The following is a 19349-nucleotide window of genomic DNA, read 5'->3' on the forward strand; positions in this document are numbered from 1 at the left end:
CTTCAATCAGAAAGGCACCTTCTATTCAAGAGAGTATTTGTTTAAGTTTCTAATGAGTGTCATGTAAAATTATTCTATGCATCTGCATTAATTTGGGAGGAGTTACTGATTTGCTTGTTTGCTATTTTGTAAGAATAATTCAGCAGTAACTGAAGAATTATCCCTTCTTTTGTGCCTCCAGTATGCAAAATTCCAGATTCAATGTCAGTCTTTAACATTTTCATTAATGTTGATGTAAATGGATATTTTCAGTCGTCTGGACTGATTTCTTTGAGTTCTAATCTAAGGGATATGAAATCTGCAGCCAATATCACAATGCATTAACAGTGAGGATTGCCATATGGTTAGGCAGTTTCTGTGGTGTAATTCCAGGGTTGCCACTTTCTGGAAAGTCAGGGAAATGGAAATTGGTCAGGGAAAGTCAGGGAAATTGGTCTGAGGTCAGGGAAAGTCAGGGAAATTGTGATAAAAATATATTCAAGCAGTAGATTTTTGACCGGCTGCTGCAAGAGCATGATCTGTTCTTGTGGCAACTGGAATAGAGAAGTAGCAGAATACAAGTAAAACTTAATGATGCCCTTTCCCAGCTCCACCTTTTTCTCAGCTCCACCCCCAACAACCAGCCTAATGTGTTTGTTGAGCTCTGTCCCTGCATGATTTCCAAGGTCTGCCTGTAGCATTTACAAAGCAAGGCTAGTTTAAACATTTAGCAATATACAGACTTTAAACATCTAACTGTTTTCATCCCTACCTGCTAGTACTGCATTTAGCTTACATATAAAGATAAGCATGTTTATGGGTCATGCTTGTGTATGGAATGGACGTTTTGTCTCCTGCTAAATCCAGCACAGAGTTGCAAATGAGTTTTGCCACTGTTGGATTTCACAGACAACTGGCACTTTCTACTCTTCAGTTAGACTGGATATATTGTCGAAGGCTTTCACGGCCGGAGAACGATGGTTGTTGTGTATTTTCCAGGTTGTATAGCCGTGGTCTTGGCATTGAAGTTCCTGACATTTCGCCAGCAGCTGTGACTGGCATCTCCATCGGGGCAATCCAGATCACCGTATCAAGCCTCTTGGTCGTCACACTCTTCCCATGAAGGAAGGGGACGCTCCAGACATCGGGTGGGCCCTTACTCACATAGAGAGGGTAGCCCTTACTGGAGGAGTTACCATGCCAGTGAGGAAGCAGGTTTGTACCGTCACCACAGAGAGGGCTCCTATTATTCAGAGCAACTGGTTAGAGGCCGCTCCAGATCTCCTTTGGTGAGAGCATACTCCTACACCTGCTCTAGATGAACCCTGCATGGTTCGGAGATGGGCTTTGAAGGGAGCACTCTACAGCCTAGACCTTATGATTTGCCACCATCTGATTCTCTAGAAGGTGTGATTGGCCCTGCTGAGGATGCCTCACCAATGGATGATTTTCACACGCACACGGAGTTGCTTCAGCGCATGGCTAAGGCTCTTGAAGTGGATGTGGCATCTACGGAACCAAAGTCGAAAGACAAAATTTTGCAGCTATCTACTCTGGATCCATTCCTGCGGTAGCCTTTCCGATCATTGAGGGCTTTGTAGATCTCCTCAACGGTCTCCTCAACGGTCTAATTCTGAAACCAGCTTCCACTCCTGCCACTAATAGGAAGGTCGGAAACCTGTACAGAACCAAGGACAATCCTTGTTCCTTCCTGTCCTTGCATCCCCCACCTTCATCACTCGTTACTGAGGAGATGCAGGCCAAGCCTAAGCAAGGGTCTCTGTCCGTACCCTCGGACAAAGAGAGCAGGAAGATAGATGTGATGGGGCAAAAGATGTATACCTCAGCCTCTTTCAATATTAAAATAGCAAACTATGCGGCTATGATGGCAGCTTACCAGCTGTTACTCTGGAATAAGGTTGCCACTTTTGTCCCAAAGCTGCCCGAGGACCAGAAAATCTTCCTCAAGGTCATCCAGGAGGAGGCGGTCTGTTTGTCCCACCACCAAATTAATGCCAGCAGAAATATGGCTGATACTTCTGTGAGATCCTTGCTCTCCGCGGTTGTCCTGTGGAGAATCGCCTGGCTGAGATCCACAGCGTTGCCAGAAGAGACTAAAGTTGAGGACCTCCCTTTCTCAGGACTTAACCTTTTTTCAGAAAAAATGGATGACTACCTTTCTAAGAAGTGGAAGGACAGACTCACTGCTCATTCGTATGGTGTCCTTCCCTGGCAACAGCAACAACATTCGTCTGGCAGATACCAATACAGATCCTTTTCGCGGGGTCAACGGCACCATTTTCACCCTTACTAGGGATACGCCTATCATACCCAATGGTCTTATCAGAGCCCTCAGTTATCTTTTCCTAAGGGCAAATAAGGAGCTCACCAGCAGCATCCTAAGGAGCAGATCCACTCCCACAAACAATTCTGACAATGACAGCGACCTGATCCTAGATCAATCCTCACTTTTGGGTTTCTATTCCAATCTGTTTGTAGTAGAGAAAAAGGATGGGGGTCTCCGACCTATTCTGGGCCTCCATGGAATGAATAAATTTATTCGAATTAGTAAGTTTAAGATGGTGACCTTGCAGGCGGTACTGACACTGCTGCCGTCACAGTCCTGGTTTGCGGTTGTAGACCTGAAGGACGCCTATTTTTATGTCTCGATTTTCCTGCAACACGAGAAGTTCCTGCGTTTCACCTATGAGGAACAGATTTTCCAATATAGAGTTCTTCCCTTTGGGTTGTTCACTGCTCCATGAGTTTTTACCAAATGTGTGGCAGTGGTGATAGCCTTTCTGAGAGTCCAGGGGTTTTGTATTTTTCTCTGTTTAGATGATTGGCTGATTGTTGGACAGTCAACTGATGATGTTAGCTAGACAGGTCTCCATTACATTGTCTACCTGCCTAAAATTGAGTCTGTTTGTTAATCAAAAGAAGTCTAAGCTTGATCCTTCCAGGGTTATCCAGTTTATTGAATCCATTATTGATAGTGTGCAAGATACAGGTTTCTTACCTTCAGAGAGAGCCTTGAAAATAAAGGCAGTGATCAAAAGATTCAAGAAATGTAGATTCCAGTCTGCCCGGCTCATTCAGACCCTATTGGGTTGTACGGCCTCTACCACTGCTATGGTGCCCCTAGCGAGACTACACATGCACCTCTGCAGTTTTGGTTTAGCTCCATTTTCTGTCCTTAGAGAGACCCTCAGTTCAAGAGGTTCAACATGCCCTGACGAGTCCTGAATTCTTTAGATTGGTGGATGAGTTATTCCAATCTTTTTAAAGGGGTGCGATTTGGCTGCAGACAGCTGGATGTCTCTGTTACTACAGATGTGTCCACTCTTGGTTGGGGGGTTCACTGTGATGGGTCTTATGCTCATGGTGTATGGGATGAATCTGAGCAACAAGAGCATATTAACCTTCTGCAGTTGAGGGCAGTGTTATATGCGTTGATGTCGTTTGCAGATACCATAAGGAACAAGACCATCCAGATACTTATGGACAGTACGACAACTATGTTTTACATAAACAAGCAGGGGGGCACTGCATTGGTGACTCTGTGCAAGAAAGCGATGAAACTCTGGAACTGGGCCACGGACAATTCAGTGTGGCTGCAAGCAGTCCATATCCCGGGCATAGACAGCACGGTAGCAGATCATTTAAGCAGGTTGCAGGGGGAAAACCATGAGTGGTCCCTGCAAGATGGTTATCTTCACCCTGTTTTTACCGAGTGGGGTTTTGCAGACATGGACCTGTTTGCTTCCGAAGAAAATCACAAGACTTACCGCTATTGTTCCAGAGGCAGCATAGGCCGTGACTCACTTGGAGATGCATTTCAACTCAAGTGGTCCAATCACCTCTTTTACATGTTTCCCCTGTTTCCACTTCTAGCCAAAGTGATCAGCAAAATTCAGGCGGATGGGACGGCAGCCATCCTAATAACCCCGTACTGGCCACGGCAGCTGTGGTTCCACGCTCTCCTGAGGTTGCAGTCTTGACTGTACCACTTCCCAACAGAACTGGATCTGTTGTTGTAGAAAGGAGTGTTTCACCACAAAGTAGACAAACTCAAACTGACGGCCTGGCTGATCCTGCAGGACACACCTCCTCTGAGGGAGTGACTCATGTTTTACAAAATGCGAGGCGTTTGTCCACCCGCCACTCGTACACCCTTAAATGGAATAAATTTAGTGTTTGGTGTCAGGGAAAATGTTTAGATCCACTAACTTCCTCCCTATCAGAAGTCCTGAATTTCCTTTGGGAACTCAAACGGGGGTTTGTCTAATTCTTCTGTGAAGGTTTCTTTGGCAGCTATTTCCACCTTCCATCCTTCGATAGATTGGAAGACAGTTTTTTCTCATTATACGTCCAAACTGTTTCTAAAAGGATTGAATAATTTGTTTCCCCCTGTCAAAGCTATAGTCCCTCAGTGGTCACTACCTTTGGTTCTGACCAGACATGTCTAAACCTTTTGAACCATTGGCCATGTGCCCCTTGTGTTTTCTATCTATGAAGGTGGAATTCTAGTGGCCATTACTTCGGCCAGGTGGGTGGGGGAATTAGCTGCATTATGCTGTGAACCCCCTTATTTTAAAATTCATGGTGAAAAAGTGGTTTTTAAGACAAAGGTGGATTTTTTGTCGAAGGTAGTTTCTAGCTTCCACCCTTCTCAGGAAATATCCTTGCCAGTTTTTTTCCGTAATCAGGATTCGGAGGCCAAAAAGGCCCTTCACTCACTAGATGTACGTCAGGCGATTCTTTTTTATTTAGATTGCTTAAAATCCATTAGATTAAATTCTCACCTGTTTGTATGTTTCTTGGGTCAGAAACAGGGTAGAAAGGCTAGTCCCCAAACCTTGGCTCGTTGGGTGGTTCAGGCTATCTTGTTGTGTTATGAGACTGCAAACTTACCTTGTCTATTGGAAGTTCATGCTCACTCTACCAGGTCCCAGGCGTCGTCGGCAGCTCTTCTGAAAGGGATTCCAGTCCAAGATATCTGCAAGGCGGTGATGTGGGCCTCAGCTGGCACGTTTGTCAAGCACTATGCCTTGGACATCTTGGACTGAAAGGAGATGGCAATGGGCACAGCAGTTCTACAATCGATCTTTCTGTGACAGCATGTCACTACTTCCACCCAGGTACTTAAGCTTTGTAATCTCCCATGTGGGACTGTGCAGGAAGACCGTAGGTGAAAAACAGTGTTGCACTTACCTGCAACTGTTGTTCATCTAGGTCTTCCGTGCAGGAACATACCCTCCCTCCTTCCCTGCTAATACTCTTGGTACTTACCTTGGGGTGCTGTGGCGAAAGAGGACTGATGGTACATCGGGGGCGTCCCCCCTATTAGAGGCCATTTTCAGCGGGAAAAGCAGCTGCGCATGCGCATTGAGAGGCAAGGGCACCCACTAGTTTTTTTAAGCTATGAAAAATCTCCGGTTGACAGGCCTGTGCGTGTGCAGTCCCCATGTGTGCCTGCATGGAAGACCTAGATGAATAACAGTTACAGGGAAGTGCAATACTGTTTTTCTCCCTCTGAGGCGGAGGACTTCTTGGGTTGTTTCTTTTCGCCCAATCAGGGAGGCAGGAAGTTGAATTTATCCCTCTTCCTCTTGGTGCCTAGGACTGCCTCTTATTTCCTGCCTCCAGGGAGAGCAGTTGTGGCTTCAGATTCTCTGTTGACCCACTGTGTTTCTCTATCTAGAGACTTGTTCCCTCCTTTTCTTCCTTCCTCTCCTCTCTCTTGCGCTATCCTTCCTTACTCTTCTTTCCACTACTATCTCTGAGCTGCCTTCTCTTTTCCACCCCTCCTATTCTCTTTCGCTGCTGTCCTCCTTTTTCCTCCGCTGACACCGAGATGAACGACTTGGAGGACAGCTTTATGGATGGGGAACAGCAAAATGCAGCAGCATCCGCAGCGGCAGTAGAGTCGGCCGATCTTCCCAGTATCGTCCTGCTGCTGAGGCTCAAATGGAATCCCAGCATTTTTTCTGCCTGGCAAGCTGTGTACTTCCACAAAGAGTCCTTGTCGCAAGCCTACAGGGACAGAATTGGTAGAGCATTACAGCCCTGGAGCCGACATTCGTACTGAATTGGGAGCCGTGGAACAGGTGGGAAACAACAATGGTGTGAGCGCCAAATGTCACGCGGCTTTGGGCGACCTGCTGGCCAACCTCCCATTGGAAGAGTACTCCACAGGGCCTTCTAGTGCTGATTGGAACCCACAAGTGCCAAGTACCAGCAACCAGGGAACTGATAAGGCCAACAGTGATCTCAGCTCCCTGTTGCAAGGCGAGTTTCTCTTCCTCCTATGACAGACTATGAGGGAGGAAATCTATAATTTCTGTCAACCCTCCCTTGATGCATCAAGTGAGTCTACCTCCATCCCTACCTCCCACCCGAGGAAGGTGCGCCACTGTAGTCGGCAGTGGCCCATTAAGGCCACCCAGAGGCCTACTCCAGATGCCTCCAGGGTCAGAACCTGTAGCATGCAGGGGGGAGACCTCTTCATAAAGCGAGGAGGGGGAAGAAGGGGAATTCCTCCCCAAGGAGGAAGAGATAGTGATGCCTGATCAGACTGATAGGCTATTTAAGTCTGAAGATTACCAATATATACTGACCAAGGTTCTGGCTGCCCTGGACCTTCAGGAGAAGCAAAAAGGGAAGGTGAAGGAGGACACCCCCGGGGTGGGCAGGGTCTCCTCTAGACCCAGGGGGTTCGAGGAGTTCTTCCCCAGGGCGGACTCCCCTGAGAAGGTTTTTCCCTTCCCCGAATATGTTGAAAGACAATTAAAAGCAGAGAGGGCATCTCCTGCCTCTACTAAGCAATGCCCAAGTGCTGTTAAAAAATTGTATGCCTTACCTTCTTATGCCAATTTGTTATTGCAGGTGCCAAGGATTGACAGTCCTGTTGCAGCCATTCAGTCCTCGGGTCTCCTGTCAGAAGATGACTAGGGGATCTAAAGGACAACATGGATAAAAAAGCTGAAGCTGCTCTGCGGAGAGCCCATGATGCGATGGCCATGGCCATCAGAGCTTCTTCCTCAGCAGCCATTGTTTCCAGGGCGGTGGTCGTATGGCTACGTAAACTGATTCAACTCCTCCCGAGCAATCAAAAGCACCTCCTAGAGGGGGTGAATAGAATCATGAAAGCGGCCACCTTCACTGCGGACGTCACCCTAGACTCTCTCACCTTTTCTTCTTGAGCCATAGCCTTGGCAGCGGTTGCCAGAAGGCGCCTCTGGCTAAGAGCTTGGCCAGCTGATCTATGGTTCAAGTTTATCCTGATGGCGTATCCGTTCCAAGGGGACAAGCTCTTCAGTGATGCCCTGGAAAAGGTGCTGGTGGAAACAAGAGACAAAAAGAAGGCCTTGCCTAAGTCAATCAGAAGATTGGACACACGTCCTTTCAACAACCAGTTCTTTTGTACGCACCACTCCTTGGCTGGGTTTCGCCAGGACACCAAGCGCACCTCCTGGAACATCAGCAAGCCAAACTTCAAGAGAAATAGCTTCAGCTCCAGAACCAATAGACACCAACAACAATGCAGTGACAGGCAGGAGTACGACAGCAAAGGCCAAATGTTTTTTTTAATACCTTTTATTGGTTTTCCCATATAGGAATAGGGGGGACAGGGGGAGCGGTAGAGAGGGGATATCCAATATATATTGGCAAAGGCCAAAAGTTCTGACTCACTCCGAGATCCGGTGGGAGGGAGACTACAACTTTTCCAATGAGCCTGGCAGGAGTCAGAGGCAGACTCCTGGACTCTAGAAGTAGTCTCAAAAGGATATTCGATAGAATTCAAGTCCTACCCACTGGATCGTTTCATTTCTTCCCCCCTTCAGAAAACTCAATAAAGAAAACTTATTATCCTGCAAGCAGTTCAACACCTTCTAGAATATCAGGGCAATAGAACCAATACCCCCTCAAGAGCAAGGCTCGGGGGGTTATTCAATTTTCTTCACAGTACCAAAGAGAAATGGAGGTTGGAGCACCATTCTGGACTTAAAGTTTGTGAATCGATTCATAAAGCTAAGGCACTTTCATATGGAAATGCTGAGATCAGTCTCAGAAGCCCTGCGGCAGGGGGAATTCCTCACATCAGTCCATCTTACCGAGTCATATCTTCACATCCCAATTCATTTGGCTCACTGTCGGTTCCTCAGATTCCACGTAGGCAACAGGCATTTCCAGTTCAAAGCTCTTCCCTTCGGTCTGGCCACGCCCCCTGAGTCTTCTCCAAGGTTCTCATCAACCACATCGCCCGCCTCCGGGAGAAGGGAATCCTCATTCACCCCTACTTAGACAACCTGCTTCTCAGAGCAGAATCCAGGGAGAAGGCTGCGCTAGACACCAGGACCACTATTCTATTCCTCCAAGAACACGGCTTCCTGATAAATGTGCCCAAATGTTCCTTGCTTCCATCCCAGAGGCTTCTTCATCTAGGCCTGATAATCAACACAGTAGAAGGTCAACTATTTCTTCCGCTGGAAAAGATTCAAAAGACCAAGGAACTGTCTGCCCTTGCCATCCAGAGCAAACACACTTCTCTTCTGTCTCTGTCCAAACTGATGGAGACTCTAGTGGCAAATTGAAAGGCCTTGGATTGGGGCCATATACATTCCCGAGTGCTTCTTTCGTTCCTCAGGCCCTTCCAGTCCCTAATCGTGGACAGGATTGACAAACATTTCAGCATCCTACAAAGAGTCAAGAACAGTCTCAGGTGGTGGACTCTAAGCTCCAATCTAACAGGGAAGGTCCTTCCTCAATCCACCAAGACTTCAGCTATTCACAGATGCCAGCCTAGCTGGCTGGGGGGGCAGTCCTGAAGGGTCGCCTGGCTCAAGGTCACCAGAAGAGACTCTTCTTCCCATCAGCCTTTTGAAAATAAGAGCAATTTGTCTAGCCTTCACTCACCTCCAAGGACATAGCTAGCAGGAACATTTTAATATGCACGGACAACATCTCCACGAAAGCTTACATCAGTCACCAGGGGGCACACGCTCCTCCAGGCTGCACAAAGAGGCAATGAGGATCTTGTACTGGGCCGAGTTCCACCTTACCTTCCTGCAAGCAGAAAATGTCAAGGGCACAGCCAACTCTCAGGCTGACTGGCTATGCCGGCAAACAATTCACTTAGGAGAGTGGACCCTCAACCGGGAAGTCTTCCTGGAAATATCGAACCGGTTTGGAACTCTAATTCTAGACCTCTTTGTGGTGTCTATGAACTGTCAAGTCCCGAGGTTTTTCTCCAGGTACCTGCTCCCCTGAGCCGAGAAGGTGGATGCCCTATCATCTCCATGGCCCAAGGGTCTGTTATATGCCTCTCCCCCGATCCCACTCATCCCCAGGTTGCTGAGGAGAATATTAGAACAGAGAGCAGAAGTAATTCTCGCGGCACCATGGTGGCCAAGGAGACCATGCTTCTCCATGATTCAGTAGCTGTCGATTCTTCCCCCCATGCACCTTCCATCAGTACTGGAACTCCTCCAGCAGGGACCATTCTGGCACCCTCACCCAGACTGGATGTGTCTGACCGCATGGAGGTTGAGAGGCAATACTTAACCAGTCTGAAATACCTTCCTCATGTGATCCACACGCTTCTGGCCTCCAGGAGGAAATCCACAATCAGAATGTACAGTACCTCCTGGAAGGCATTTGTCCAGTGGGCCAAAAGAAAGCAGCTCTACTTCATGCACCCCTCGTTACCGACAATTCTGGGATTTCTACAGGAGGGCCTGTACTCTGGGCTCAAACCGTCTACGCTGCATAAACAAGTGACAACCCTAACCTCGGTCCTTCCTCCTGTTGAAGGCATCAAGGTTTCTAGACACCTTCATGTTCAATGCTTCTTAAGGGGCACTTCTCTTCTGAGTCCTCCAGCTATCCCCTGCTTCCCCACTTGGAGGCTTCACATCATCCTGTCAGCCCTAACAACGCCTCCCTTCAAACCACTCAGGTACATTTCCCTGAAGTGGCTGAAGCTAAAAACTGTGTTCTTGGTGGCCATTACTTCAGCCAGAAGGATCTCGGAACTAGGAGCTCTGTCTGTCAAGCCCAATCTCTGTATTTTCCATCAGAATAAGGTATTTCTCCTCACGGATCCTACCTTTCTGCCTAAGGCCAACTCAAGATTCCATAGAGTATAGGAAATCTGTCTACCATCCTTTTGCCCCAATCCTCCCCATCCCAAGGAACGGGATTGGCATACTCTCGACGTAAGGAGGGCCCTCAAGACATACTTGTCCAGGATGGAATCAGTCAGGAGAACGGATTCTCTATTCATCAACGTCGCTCCTCCTAACCAGAGGAAGAAAATGTCCTCACTGACGATAGGAAGAAGCACCAGATGCTGCATAGCAGAGGCCTATAAATCATGCAACAGGAACATTCCATGTGGGATTACAGCCCACTCAGCCAGGAGCGCGGTGGCGGCAAATGCAGCTCTTTTCAATAATGCCTTCATAGAAGAGGTTTGCAAGGCGGCTACCTGGTCCTCAGTCTCCACATTCGTCAGACACTATAAACTGAATATCTTCGACTCAGCAGATGCAGCGTTTGGAAGGAGAGTTCTTCAACATGTAGTACAGGACGAGGAACTATTCCCTTCCTCTAAAAGATAACTGCTTTGGGAGCACCCAAGATGTCCTCCGCCTCAGAGGGAGAACGGACCTTTGGACACTTACCGTGAAGGGTCCTTCTCCTGTGATGGCAGGAGGACATCTTGCCCCTCTCAAGTTCCTCGTCAAACCTTCTTGTCTGAGATGCTGTACTGCTGTCCTTTTTCACTCTTTCTGTTTTTTCGCTTTCCAGTATGCTGCATCCTTGTTCACTAACCTTCCTTTACAGACTATGATCTCAATACACGGTCAGGGTCTTTAAGGAGTATTCCATTTAATCAAATGGAAGTCTTACTGCTTGTACAGTCACCAGAACTGAGGGAGAAGAGGCAGTCCTGTGTGCCAAGAGGAAGAGGAGGGATAAATTTGACTTCCTGCCTCCCTGATTGGGCGAAAGGAAACAACCCAAGATGTCCTCCTGCCGTCAGAGGAGAAGGACCCTTCCCGGTAAGTGTCCCAAGGTCCATTCTTGAAAGCTTATGCTACAGCAAAGTTGGTTAGTCTTAAAGGTGCTACTGGACTCTTTACTACTTTGTTCCTAGTAAGCAGCTCAAGTAGCCTGGAATTCCAACCCACTTGAAAACTTCTGTCCATGAGTGTGGATGGACACATACATTAAAAGTGGCTTGGTGACTTTTGTGCACCCCCAAGGAAATGTGCAGGGGAGTTTCCTTGGATTCAAAGAGGTTGGCAGAGGTCCCACCTCTCTTTTGAGACTGGGTTGCCACTTTTGATGGGCAGCTGGCATTTCCCTCAATGGAATAGGCAATTTTTTGTAATCGTAGTTGGAGGAGGAGTGGTGGGACTTTCACACTGTCTCAGCCTCATATTCCATTACTCTGGTGGCTGTTTCTGAGGCAAAGATGTTGGTAGAATGTGATAAGCGTTTCTAAGGAGCTTACCCAATGAAGGTATACAAAGTGAGGAAAATATTTTTTTAAAAACTGGAAACAAATTATTATAAGTATAAAGGGATCATCATTACAACATCACACAAACCCAAGTGGTAGAATGATAGTTCTGACTTGCTGTTCTTTTCAAATACTTCAGAGATATTTCCAGGCCCTGTCAGAGGTTCAGAGGTCCATGCCACTTCTAGCTTTGGGGGCCCCTAAGTATAATGAAAATAAAAAAGACACACACGATTTACAAAAAAATCTCAGTTGTGAAATACATCCATTGCCAAAATTAACCAGCATCTACGTTTGAGGCCCCCTTTGAGATTGAGGCCCAAGTCAAATGGCTCTCATGCTCTTCCTCCATTGCCTCTGGGTGTCTCTTTTTATCTGCTGAGATTTCCAGTGTTGTGTTTCTTTGATCTTTGCTACATCCTTGTGTTGTTATCAGAGCTGCCAGGGGAGAGAGAAATTCCAGGTGCTTTGTCAGCTTAGGGGCCATGTAGTCAGCAAGTCATATAATTTGCTTTTATATGATGTTTGGGCTGGGCCTCGGTGAGGCTTAAAGTAACCTGAGGACTGGAGGAAGTAGCTCTCTGCAGCCCTAGTTTTCATCCCATAGACGTGTACAGGGTTTAGAACAGTACCCAATATTTCTGGTCCATTACTATTCACTGTAAGCCAAGTCTGGTAACACCATGCAGATCCCCGTCTTTTCACTTGAAGCCCACACTTTGTCCTCAGAGTTGAGGTGAGGCCACAACAGCCCATCATCAGATCACCAACCCATCTCTACTGCATCTGTATGCATTGTCATCAATTTTAGTAAATGTTGCATTTGAAACGGAAGACCTGTGCCATATGTCTGTGCTCCATCACCAGCCTGTACTTGTCAAGATCTCTTTGTTCTGTGTTTTTGTAATAAAAGTAACAGAAAAAGAATTACTGTAGATGTTTTAAATTAGTTAACATAGAATGTGTTTGCTGGAAGGTACAGCAGTGCTTTTCTGAAGGAGTTTGATGTTTGAGCCTTGGGTGTGTATCTAGAATTCATCCTTGTTTACTTACCAATAGTATTCAGGTAGAAAGCGAATGAAGGACAAGTGAACAAGAGTACTAGAAAACAGCAATGAAGCCTTTCAAGGGGAAATTTTGATATCTAATAATTATTGGGTTAGAAAGGAGAAGAGAGAAATTGCTATGAAAAGCCAGACGTACTTAATTTCATTATATTTGAAATTGAATTCAATTAATATTTTCAGTGTTTGCAGAATATAGAAACAAATGATAAAATATAAATAAATCCACAACCTTTTGTTTTTAAAGTGATCCATGTGATGTTACATAAAGTCTATAGAGACATAACAGTTTTCTCTATCCAGGTGACAGTTCAGAAGATGCTGTTTTAGTACTGAATGGGTGACGGACAACCTTTTCTTATTCACAGTTCTTTGTTTCAGACCACCAGTTAGTAGGGCTTTGCCTCAGCCTGAAAAACTTCAGACAAATAATGTTGGTAAAAAAAAGAGACCTATAGAGGTAAGGAAAATTGTTGTTCTTTTAACACCTGCCTTTAAACTTTAGCAATCAACATGGAGATATAAAATGGTTTTTAAAGAACTTCTTTAAACAGATGTCAGAAACATGTTGAGTCAGCGGGGAAACTAAATGATAAAGTGTCATTATTTTATGTGCTGCTCTATTGTTGTTTCAAAAAGAACAAGTCAAGACCAGTATGTAAGAATTAATGGGCAATATGGGGGCAAAAATTAGGAGTGGATTCTACATATACATTTATTGGAGTTCAGGTCCTCTGCTTCCCCCAGGCATAAAAAAAGATACAGTAAGTTAGAGGACTCTTTTTGATATCTGTGGGCATTATTTAAATAAAAATGCCTGTTTACAGTGCAATCCTATACAGGGTCCATTGAATACAATGGGCTCAAAAGGTATAACTCTATTCAGGAAGGATTGCACTTAGTAGTTGTGTTCTATTAGTTTCAAAGTAAAACAGTGAAATAACCTTTTCCCACCAGAAAGCTTTGAAGGTCTGCTGATAGTTAATCTGTTTTCTTAGGATCTAATGCTGGAGCTGGTGTTTGGATACCGAGGTAGAGACTGTAGGAGCAATGTACACTATTTGAATGATGGTGCTGATATCATTTACCACACTGCATCTGTTGGGATCCTGTATAATGTGGCAACAGGTAGGAATTATACATGCCTTTTAAAAAGTATGCCATCCAATACATATTTGCCTTATATTTGTACAGCATTTTTCTTTTCTTTACTCTACTTTCCCTTCATACATATGCTATCATACTGCAAATAATGCACCCTATTTTCCCCTTTAGGCTCTCAGTCTTTTTACCAAGAACATACTGATGATATTTTGTGCCTCACTATAAATCAGCATCCCAAGTTTATCAACCTTGTGGCTACTGGCCAAGTAGGTATGTTTGTATTTTGTTTAAAAACAAAATTTATATATAAGCACAAACAGTCATGTGAATTCATGGATATAAGAACACATTTGCTTATGCTGCTTCTGTTTGTATAAATGTTACTCAGTTACCTGTGCCATCTATATTTTTTCTTGAAGTATCACTGGAAAAGATTTTAAAAATTGCTGATGCTTTCAGTAAGCCAATGCTGTTATTTTCAGCTTAGCATTTATCAAAATAATTTTTAAATGCTTGCTGAGCCCCAGTTTTCTTTTTCAAGTATTCTTTTTTTGCTGTCGTTAAAGTATTGTAGATCATAATCTGACATAAATCGAGCATTACTCAATGCTATTCAAACTAGAAAAAAGTCCATTATAGCAGCAGTTATCTTCTTGCCATCCCTCAGGTTTATCCAACTTCGTGGTATCCTTTCACATGGAATTCATCCATTTTCAGAGCACTACCACTTCGTTTTCTCACTCACATGGACTAAATTATTTAGGGCCAAAAGCAATCATGTAATTTTGGGTTAGCCAAAGTTGCTGTTATGGGAAGGTCCTAAAGACAAATATTAAAAGTCTACTTTTGGTATAAATAGCAAGGTTTAAGGGCTGTGCCTTGATCCAGCAATCTATTTCAGGTGTAATAACTCCAATATATTCACAGAATTTCCCTGTACACAACACAGTGGTTTCCCCATTCAAGGGAAGGCAAGTGTAAATTAATGCATAAGATCTCCATTTAAATGTAAGAATGTGAAAGGAATGCTTGATCTGAGCAAATCTGACTGTTATTGCAACTATTGTTACTGGATCAGTTGTGCCTCTGGATATCTGCCTGTCTGCCTATGAGGCACTCAGGGCCAAGCTACAAGTGACAAATGACACTTGAACGGCAAGTGGATCGAGTGGAGAGAAAGTGAACTTGAACTTGCCATTCAAGTGTCATTCGTCACTTGTAGTTTGACCCTCAGTAGCTGAGTTTAATGAACCTTTGTCAATTATTCTCAGTTGTAGAAAGTATTTAGACAATCTTGAGGCAAGCAGCTTTCCTCTGCATGGTGCTTTAAATTCCATGTAAAAATCCCATGTAATTCAAGTTTGTGCAATCACTAACCAACATAATTTTGTTTGTCCTATTCTTGGGAGCAACACTGCAGTAACTACCTACATATGGAATAGAAATTATTTTCAGTTTAAGTTCAGCTGGCAAAGAACTGATAGTGCAAGACAACAATTCTGAAATCAAAACCTGTACTGTTTGCCACATATATTTAGTTTTTCTTCATTCTTGTTGTAATTATTTTTCTGCTGCTTTTCCATTTCAGGAGACTCAGCAGATATGTCAGGTAAGGGAAACTAAATTTTAACATCTTCAGGTATAACTAGGTCATTTTAGAATTTATCTACAGTGTAGATAGGTTACTGATTGGGAATTTCCCTAACATTAGAACACAAAAACATTAATTCATTAGCACTAAACACAAATTCATCAAAATACAAATTTTCTTTTACTGTAGTCAGATCATTAATTTAATATGTTTTAATTTTATTTCAGCATTTCCCTTCTTTGTTTTGACAAGTGATAAACTGTAACATATATATTGCTATGTACATGCTCATTCAGTTTTTGGAAAATTATTGGGGCTGACAACAAATGTTTATTTTATAAATTAATTTATTTTAATTATAATTGTTTACTGAAAAGGCCTGGGTGACTGAGTTAATTAAAAAAATCATCTTTCATGTTTACAGTATTGTTGTCATGCTGTTTTCCCCAGTCATCCAAGATGATTAGTATTGGCATCAAATGAATTTTATGGAATATCATTTTATTTCTTTTGAGACCTACAGTATTAGCAATAAATTGTCACAGAATTATGATCCTGTACATTTGTTACCATCTTGCATGAATAGTTGTCCTGCATAAGGCAGTCATTGTAGTTGTCTTTACATAGAAAGAATAATATGTATGCTTGCATACATAGAACAATTGTTTCTTTGTATTTCTTATCCATGTGATTCCTATGGCTGTGACTTCCTGTGCTACTGGCTCAGTAGTGTAGAACTCATAAGATAGAAATAGTGCCATAAAAAGAGTTCCAGGAAAGTCTCTATCTCTGGGGGTGTATCTTTCTCCTAGGACATTCTAGTGGTGAATGAAAAAGGCCTTGAGTAGACAACAGTTCATGGCACTCTTTGTTTTGTTTACCATGGCTACAATCTGCACAGAACTAATCATTCTTAAAATCATTAGTATCAATAAGTATAATGTGTGGATGTGGTTGCTATAGACTGTAGACACAAGTATTACTACAGTTTTCTACAGATTAGTTGCTGTGTTACTCCCTGGCATTCAACCATAGCACTGTAAGTGCATGAATAAGTGAGTGGAGCTCCTATCCGGATCACAGTTTTAGATTATGTTAAGCAAATATGGGATATAATCATATATTTCATAAATGGTTGTGTCCATGAAATATGGGATATAATCATGTATTATATTTCATAAATGGTTGTGTCCATGAAGACCCAAATTTGGAGTATCTTAAAAACTTGGTAGAAAACGAAAGTCTAATCTTGCCATCTTGAATTTTTTCAAAAGAGTGCCTTTGACTACTAAAAGCTGTCCTTCCATGCATCACCTAGTCCCTTGTTATTAAAGAAATGTGAGGCAGGGGAAGTATTATACACACATATACATAAATGTAACAATCTAATATTTAGCACTGTGTGCTGGGGCTGTGAGATATAGGAGTGACATTAAGAAAAAATGCATATACGTGGATCTTTCCTAGAGTATGGTGATACTTGTTAAATTTAAATACATAGCAAGCTTTTTATAGTGAGTAATGGCTTCCAGGGGTGTGCATCAAAAGGCAAGATTAATATATGACTTAAAATTGTGTTTAAATTGTGTAAAAATGTGCTTTTACTAATAAAATAAACTATTGATGTTCTTATATTTATTCAGCTACTGCACCATGTATTCATGTGTGGGATGCAATGAACAAGCAGACCCTGTCTGTACTGCGATGTTACCATTCAAAAGGAGTTTGTTCAGTCAGTTTTAGTGCCACTGGCAAGCTTCTTCTATCTGTAGGGTTGGATCCTGAACATACAATTACCATTTGGAAGTGGCAGGAAGGTAGGAAAGTATTTTTTTGTATAAAGCCCAAGCATGTTTCTTGTGAATCATTGACATATTTCCACAAAATAGCAAGGTTAATAGCCAAAATTATAAGTGCACAGATTATGCAAAATGTCTATCATGTCACTCCAAACTGGTCACCTGTTCCAGAAACAGGACCTCCAGTGCACATGCAAGGATCCCATTCTCATTCTATGTACACATTCATTTATATCTTTAGGGGTTGGTTTACCTCCAACAAATTATGGGGCCTTCATCACATGCCAGAGATGTGTGTGTATGGATTTGTGCTGGATTTCTTTTTAGGGCCAATTCACTTAAATCACATATCCAGACTTGCATTTTGCCACCTTGTTTACACCAAATGTGTACTCTGGTATCTTACCATGCATACTTGGTTATCTTCTACATGCTCAATATGTGCAGCAGATATTTTACCCTGTGTAATCTGTAGGTTTAGCTACATACAGAGAAATTAATATAATAGAATGGTTAATATGATCTTGGTTGGTTGTTGGGGGTTTTCCGGGCTGTATTGCCGTGGTCTTGGCATTGTAGTTCCTGACGTTTCGCCAGCAGCTGTGGCTGGCATCTTCAGAGGTGTAGCACCAAAAGACAGAGATCTCTCAGTGTCACAGTGTTCTGAAAAACACCAGGCCAACAAAACACTCCACACCCGACAATAGCCCTGCAGAGAAGATTAGCACATCAAGCACCAATCCATATGCAAAAGAACCTCCTCAGGATTCAGTGAAGCCTCCCGCCATTAGCATTCCACACCCTGGGAAACTCTTACAGAATGACTCAGCTCAACCCCACCCCTCCTGAGTAGATACAAATGACCTACATCTTTTCCACACTGTGACACTGAGAGATCTCTGTCTTTTGGTGCTACACCTCTGAAGATGCCAGCCACAGCTGCTGGCGAAACGTCAGGAACTACAATGCCAAGACCACGGCAATACAGCCCGGAAAACCCCCAACAACCATCGTTCTCCGGCCGTGAAAGCCTTCGACAATACATGATCTTGGTTCTTCACAATAATGGAGGCATCCAGTTTTTAAAGCAAGCACCAACACCCAGTGACACATGCTTTGAGACTGATTAGCTAAACCACAAGGGTGTGCACCAAATAAATAAATCCGGGTTTCAGAGACCCCCCCCCCAAATCCAGTCTGTTCTGAGCCAAGCCTGGTTTGTTTGTTTTTTAACTTCCTTTCAGGCAGTTTGAAAAAGGCTCTCTCCTTCTCAGAGAATCCCATTAGCCAGACAAAAAGAGCTCTTGCACAGATTGACCACTCACTCCCCCTTGCCTACCTCCTTCCCCCTCATCTTTTGGGAAAAAACATGGGAGAAGACAGGGAAGAGTCAGCCAAGAGGCTGAAGTCATATTTCTCAGATTAACTCAGATTGATCTGGGGGTCTAGATCAGATTCAGGATTCTCTAATTTGATGAAAAACAGGATTTAGCTGAATGGGCATAAATTTGGCTCTCCCCCCCCCCCCAGCTTGTGGACCTGCATTGCACAGCTCTACTGAATCACTTGATGAAGAGCTTGATGGGCAGATTGCTATTCTATGTCTGCTTGCATGGTAGCGTAGTGTTTGGGCTGGTGGGAAGTCATAAATTTCACTTACAGCAGTGTGTGCAATTTCTGAAGCTCCAAGCATCTGAGGTTGTAGAATTTCTATGACAAATATCCATAAGCAACCACACAAGTAGAAGCTTCATATCAGAACTGGTATGGCTGGAGTGTCTAAGAAACTCAAGAAATCCCTGGTGTGAATCATGCCTCTGCCACTAAACTGTAGAGAGCAGTGATGCCACAACTACAGCTTTCCACTTACTTGAAATTTCAGAACATTGGATCAGGTACGATTTCTTGACGCTACCTAATAGTAGGATTATGCAACTGTAATTTTACATGCTGATTTTTTTTCTTTCCACTAGGTGCCAAAATTGCCAGTAAAACTGGTCATAATCAGCGTATTTTCGTAGCTGAATTCAGGCCTGACTCAGACACACAGTTCGTTTCAGTAGGAGTAAAACATGTGAGGTTCTGGACCCTTGCTGGAAGAGCACTTCTCAGTAAAAAAGGACAGACAAGTTCAATAGAAGATGCACGCATGCAGACCATGCTGTCTGTTGCATTTGGAGCTGTACGTAATTTTAACAGATTAATATTAAAATCCACATATTTACTAAAAGTGTTCCTTCATGTTTTAATTACAGTATACATATGTTTTTCTGCTGTGG

The 19349-nt window shown here is 43.7% G+C and overlaps 1 protein-coding gene across 3 annotated transcripts in view; it reads left to right on the forward strand.

Annotated features, from left to right (window-relative positions):
- EML5 (EMAP like 5) overlaps nucleotides 1–19349 on the forward strand; it is a 188815-nt gene that overhangs the window by 156717 nt on the left and 12749 nt on the right. For all 3 annotated transcript variants that reach the window (XM_054971582.1, XM_054971581.1, XM_054971580.1), the window contains 6 exons: nucleotides 12958–13036; nucleotides 13575–13704; nucleotides 13852–13950; nucleotides 15269–15289; nucleotides 16915–17088; nucleotides 19044–19252. In XM_054971582.1, coding sequence (XP_054827557.1) covers nucleotides 12958–13036; nucleotides 13575–13704; nucleotides 13852–13950; nucleotides 15269–15289; nucleotides 16915–17088; nucleotides 19044–19252 — 712 coding nt within the window. The remainder of the gene's footprint in view (nucleotides 1–12957; nucleotides 13037–13574; nucleotides 13705–13851; nucleotides 13951–15268; nucleotides 15290–16914; nucleotides 17089–19043; nucleotides 19253–19349) is intronic.

This window comes from Eublepharis macularius, chromosome 2 (genome assembly GCF_028583425.1).
Source record: "Eublepharis macularius isolate TG4126 chromosome 2, MPM_Emac_v1.0, whole genome shotgun sequence".
NCBI lineage: Eukaryota > Metazoa > Chordata > Lepidosauria > Squamata > Eublepharidae > Eublepharis > Eublepharis macularius.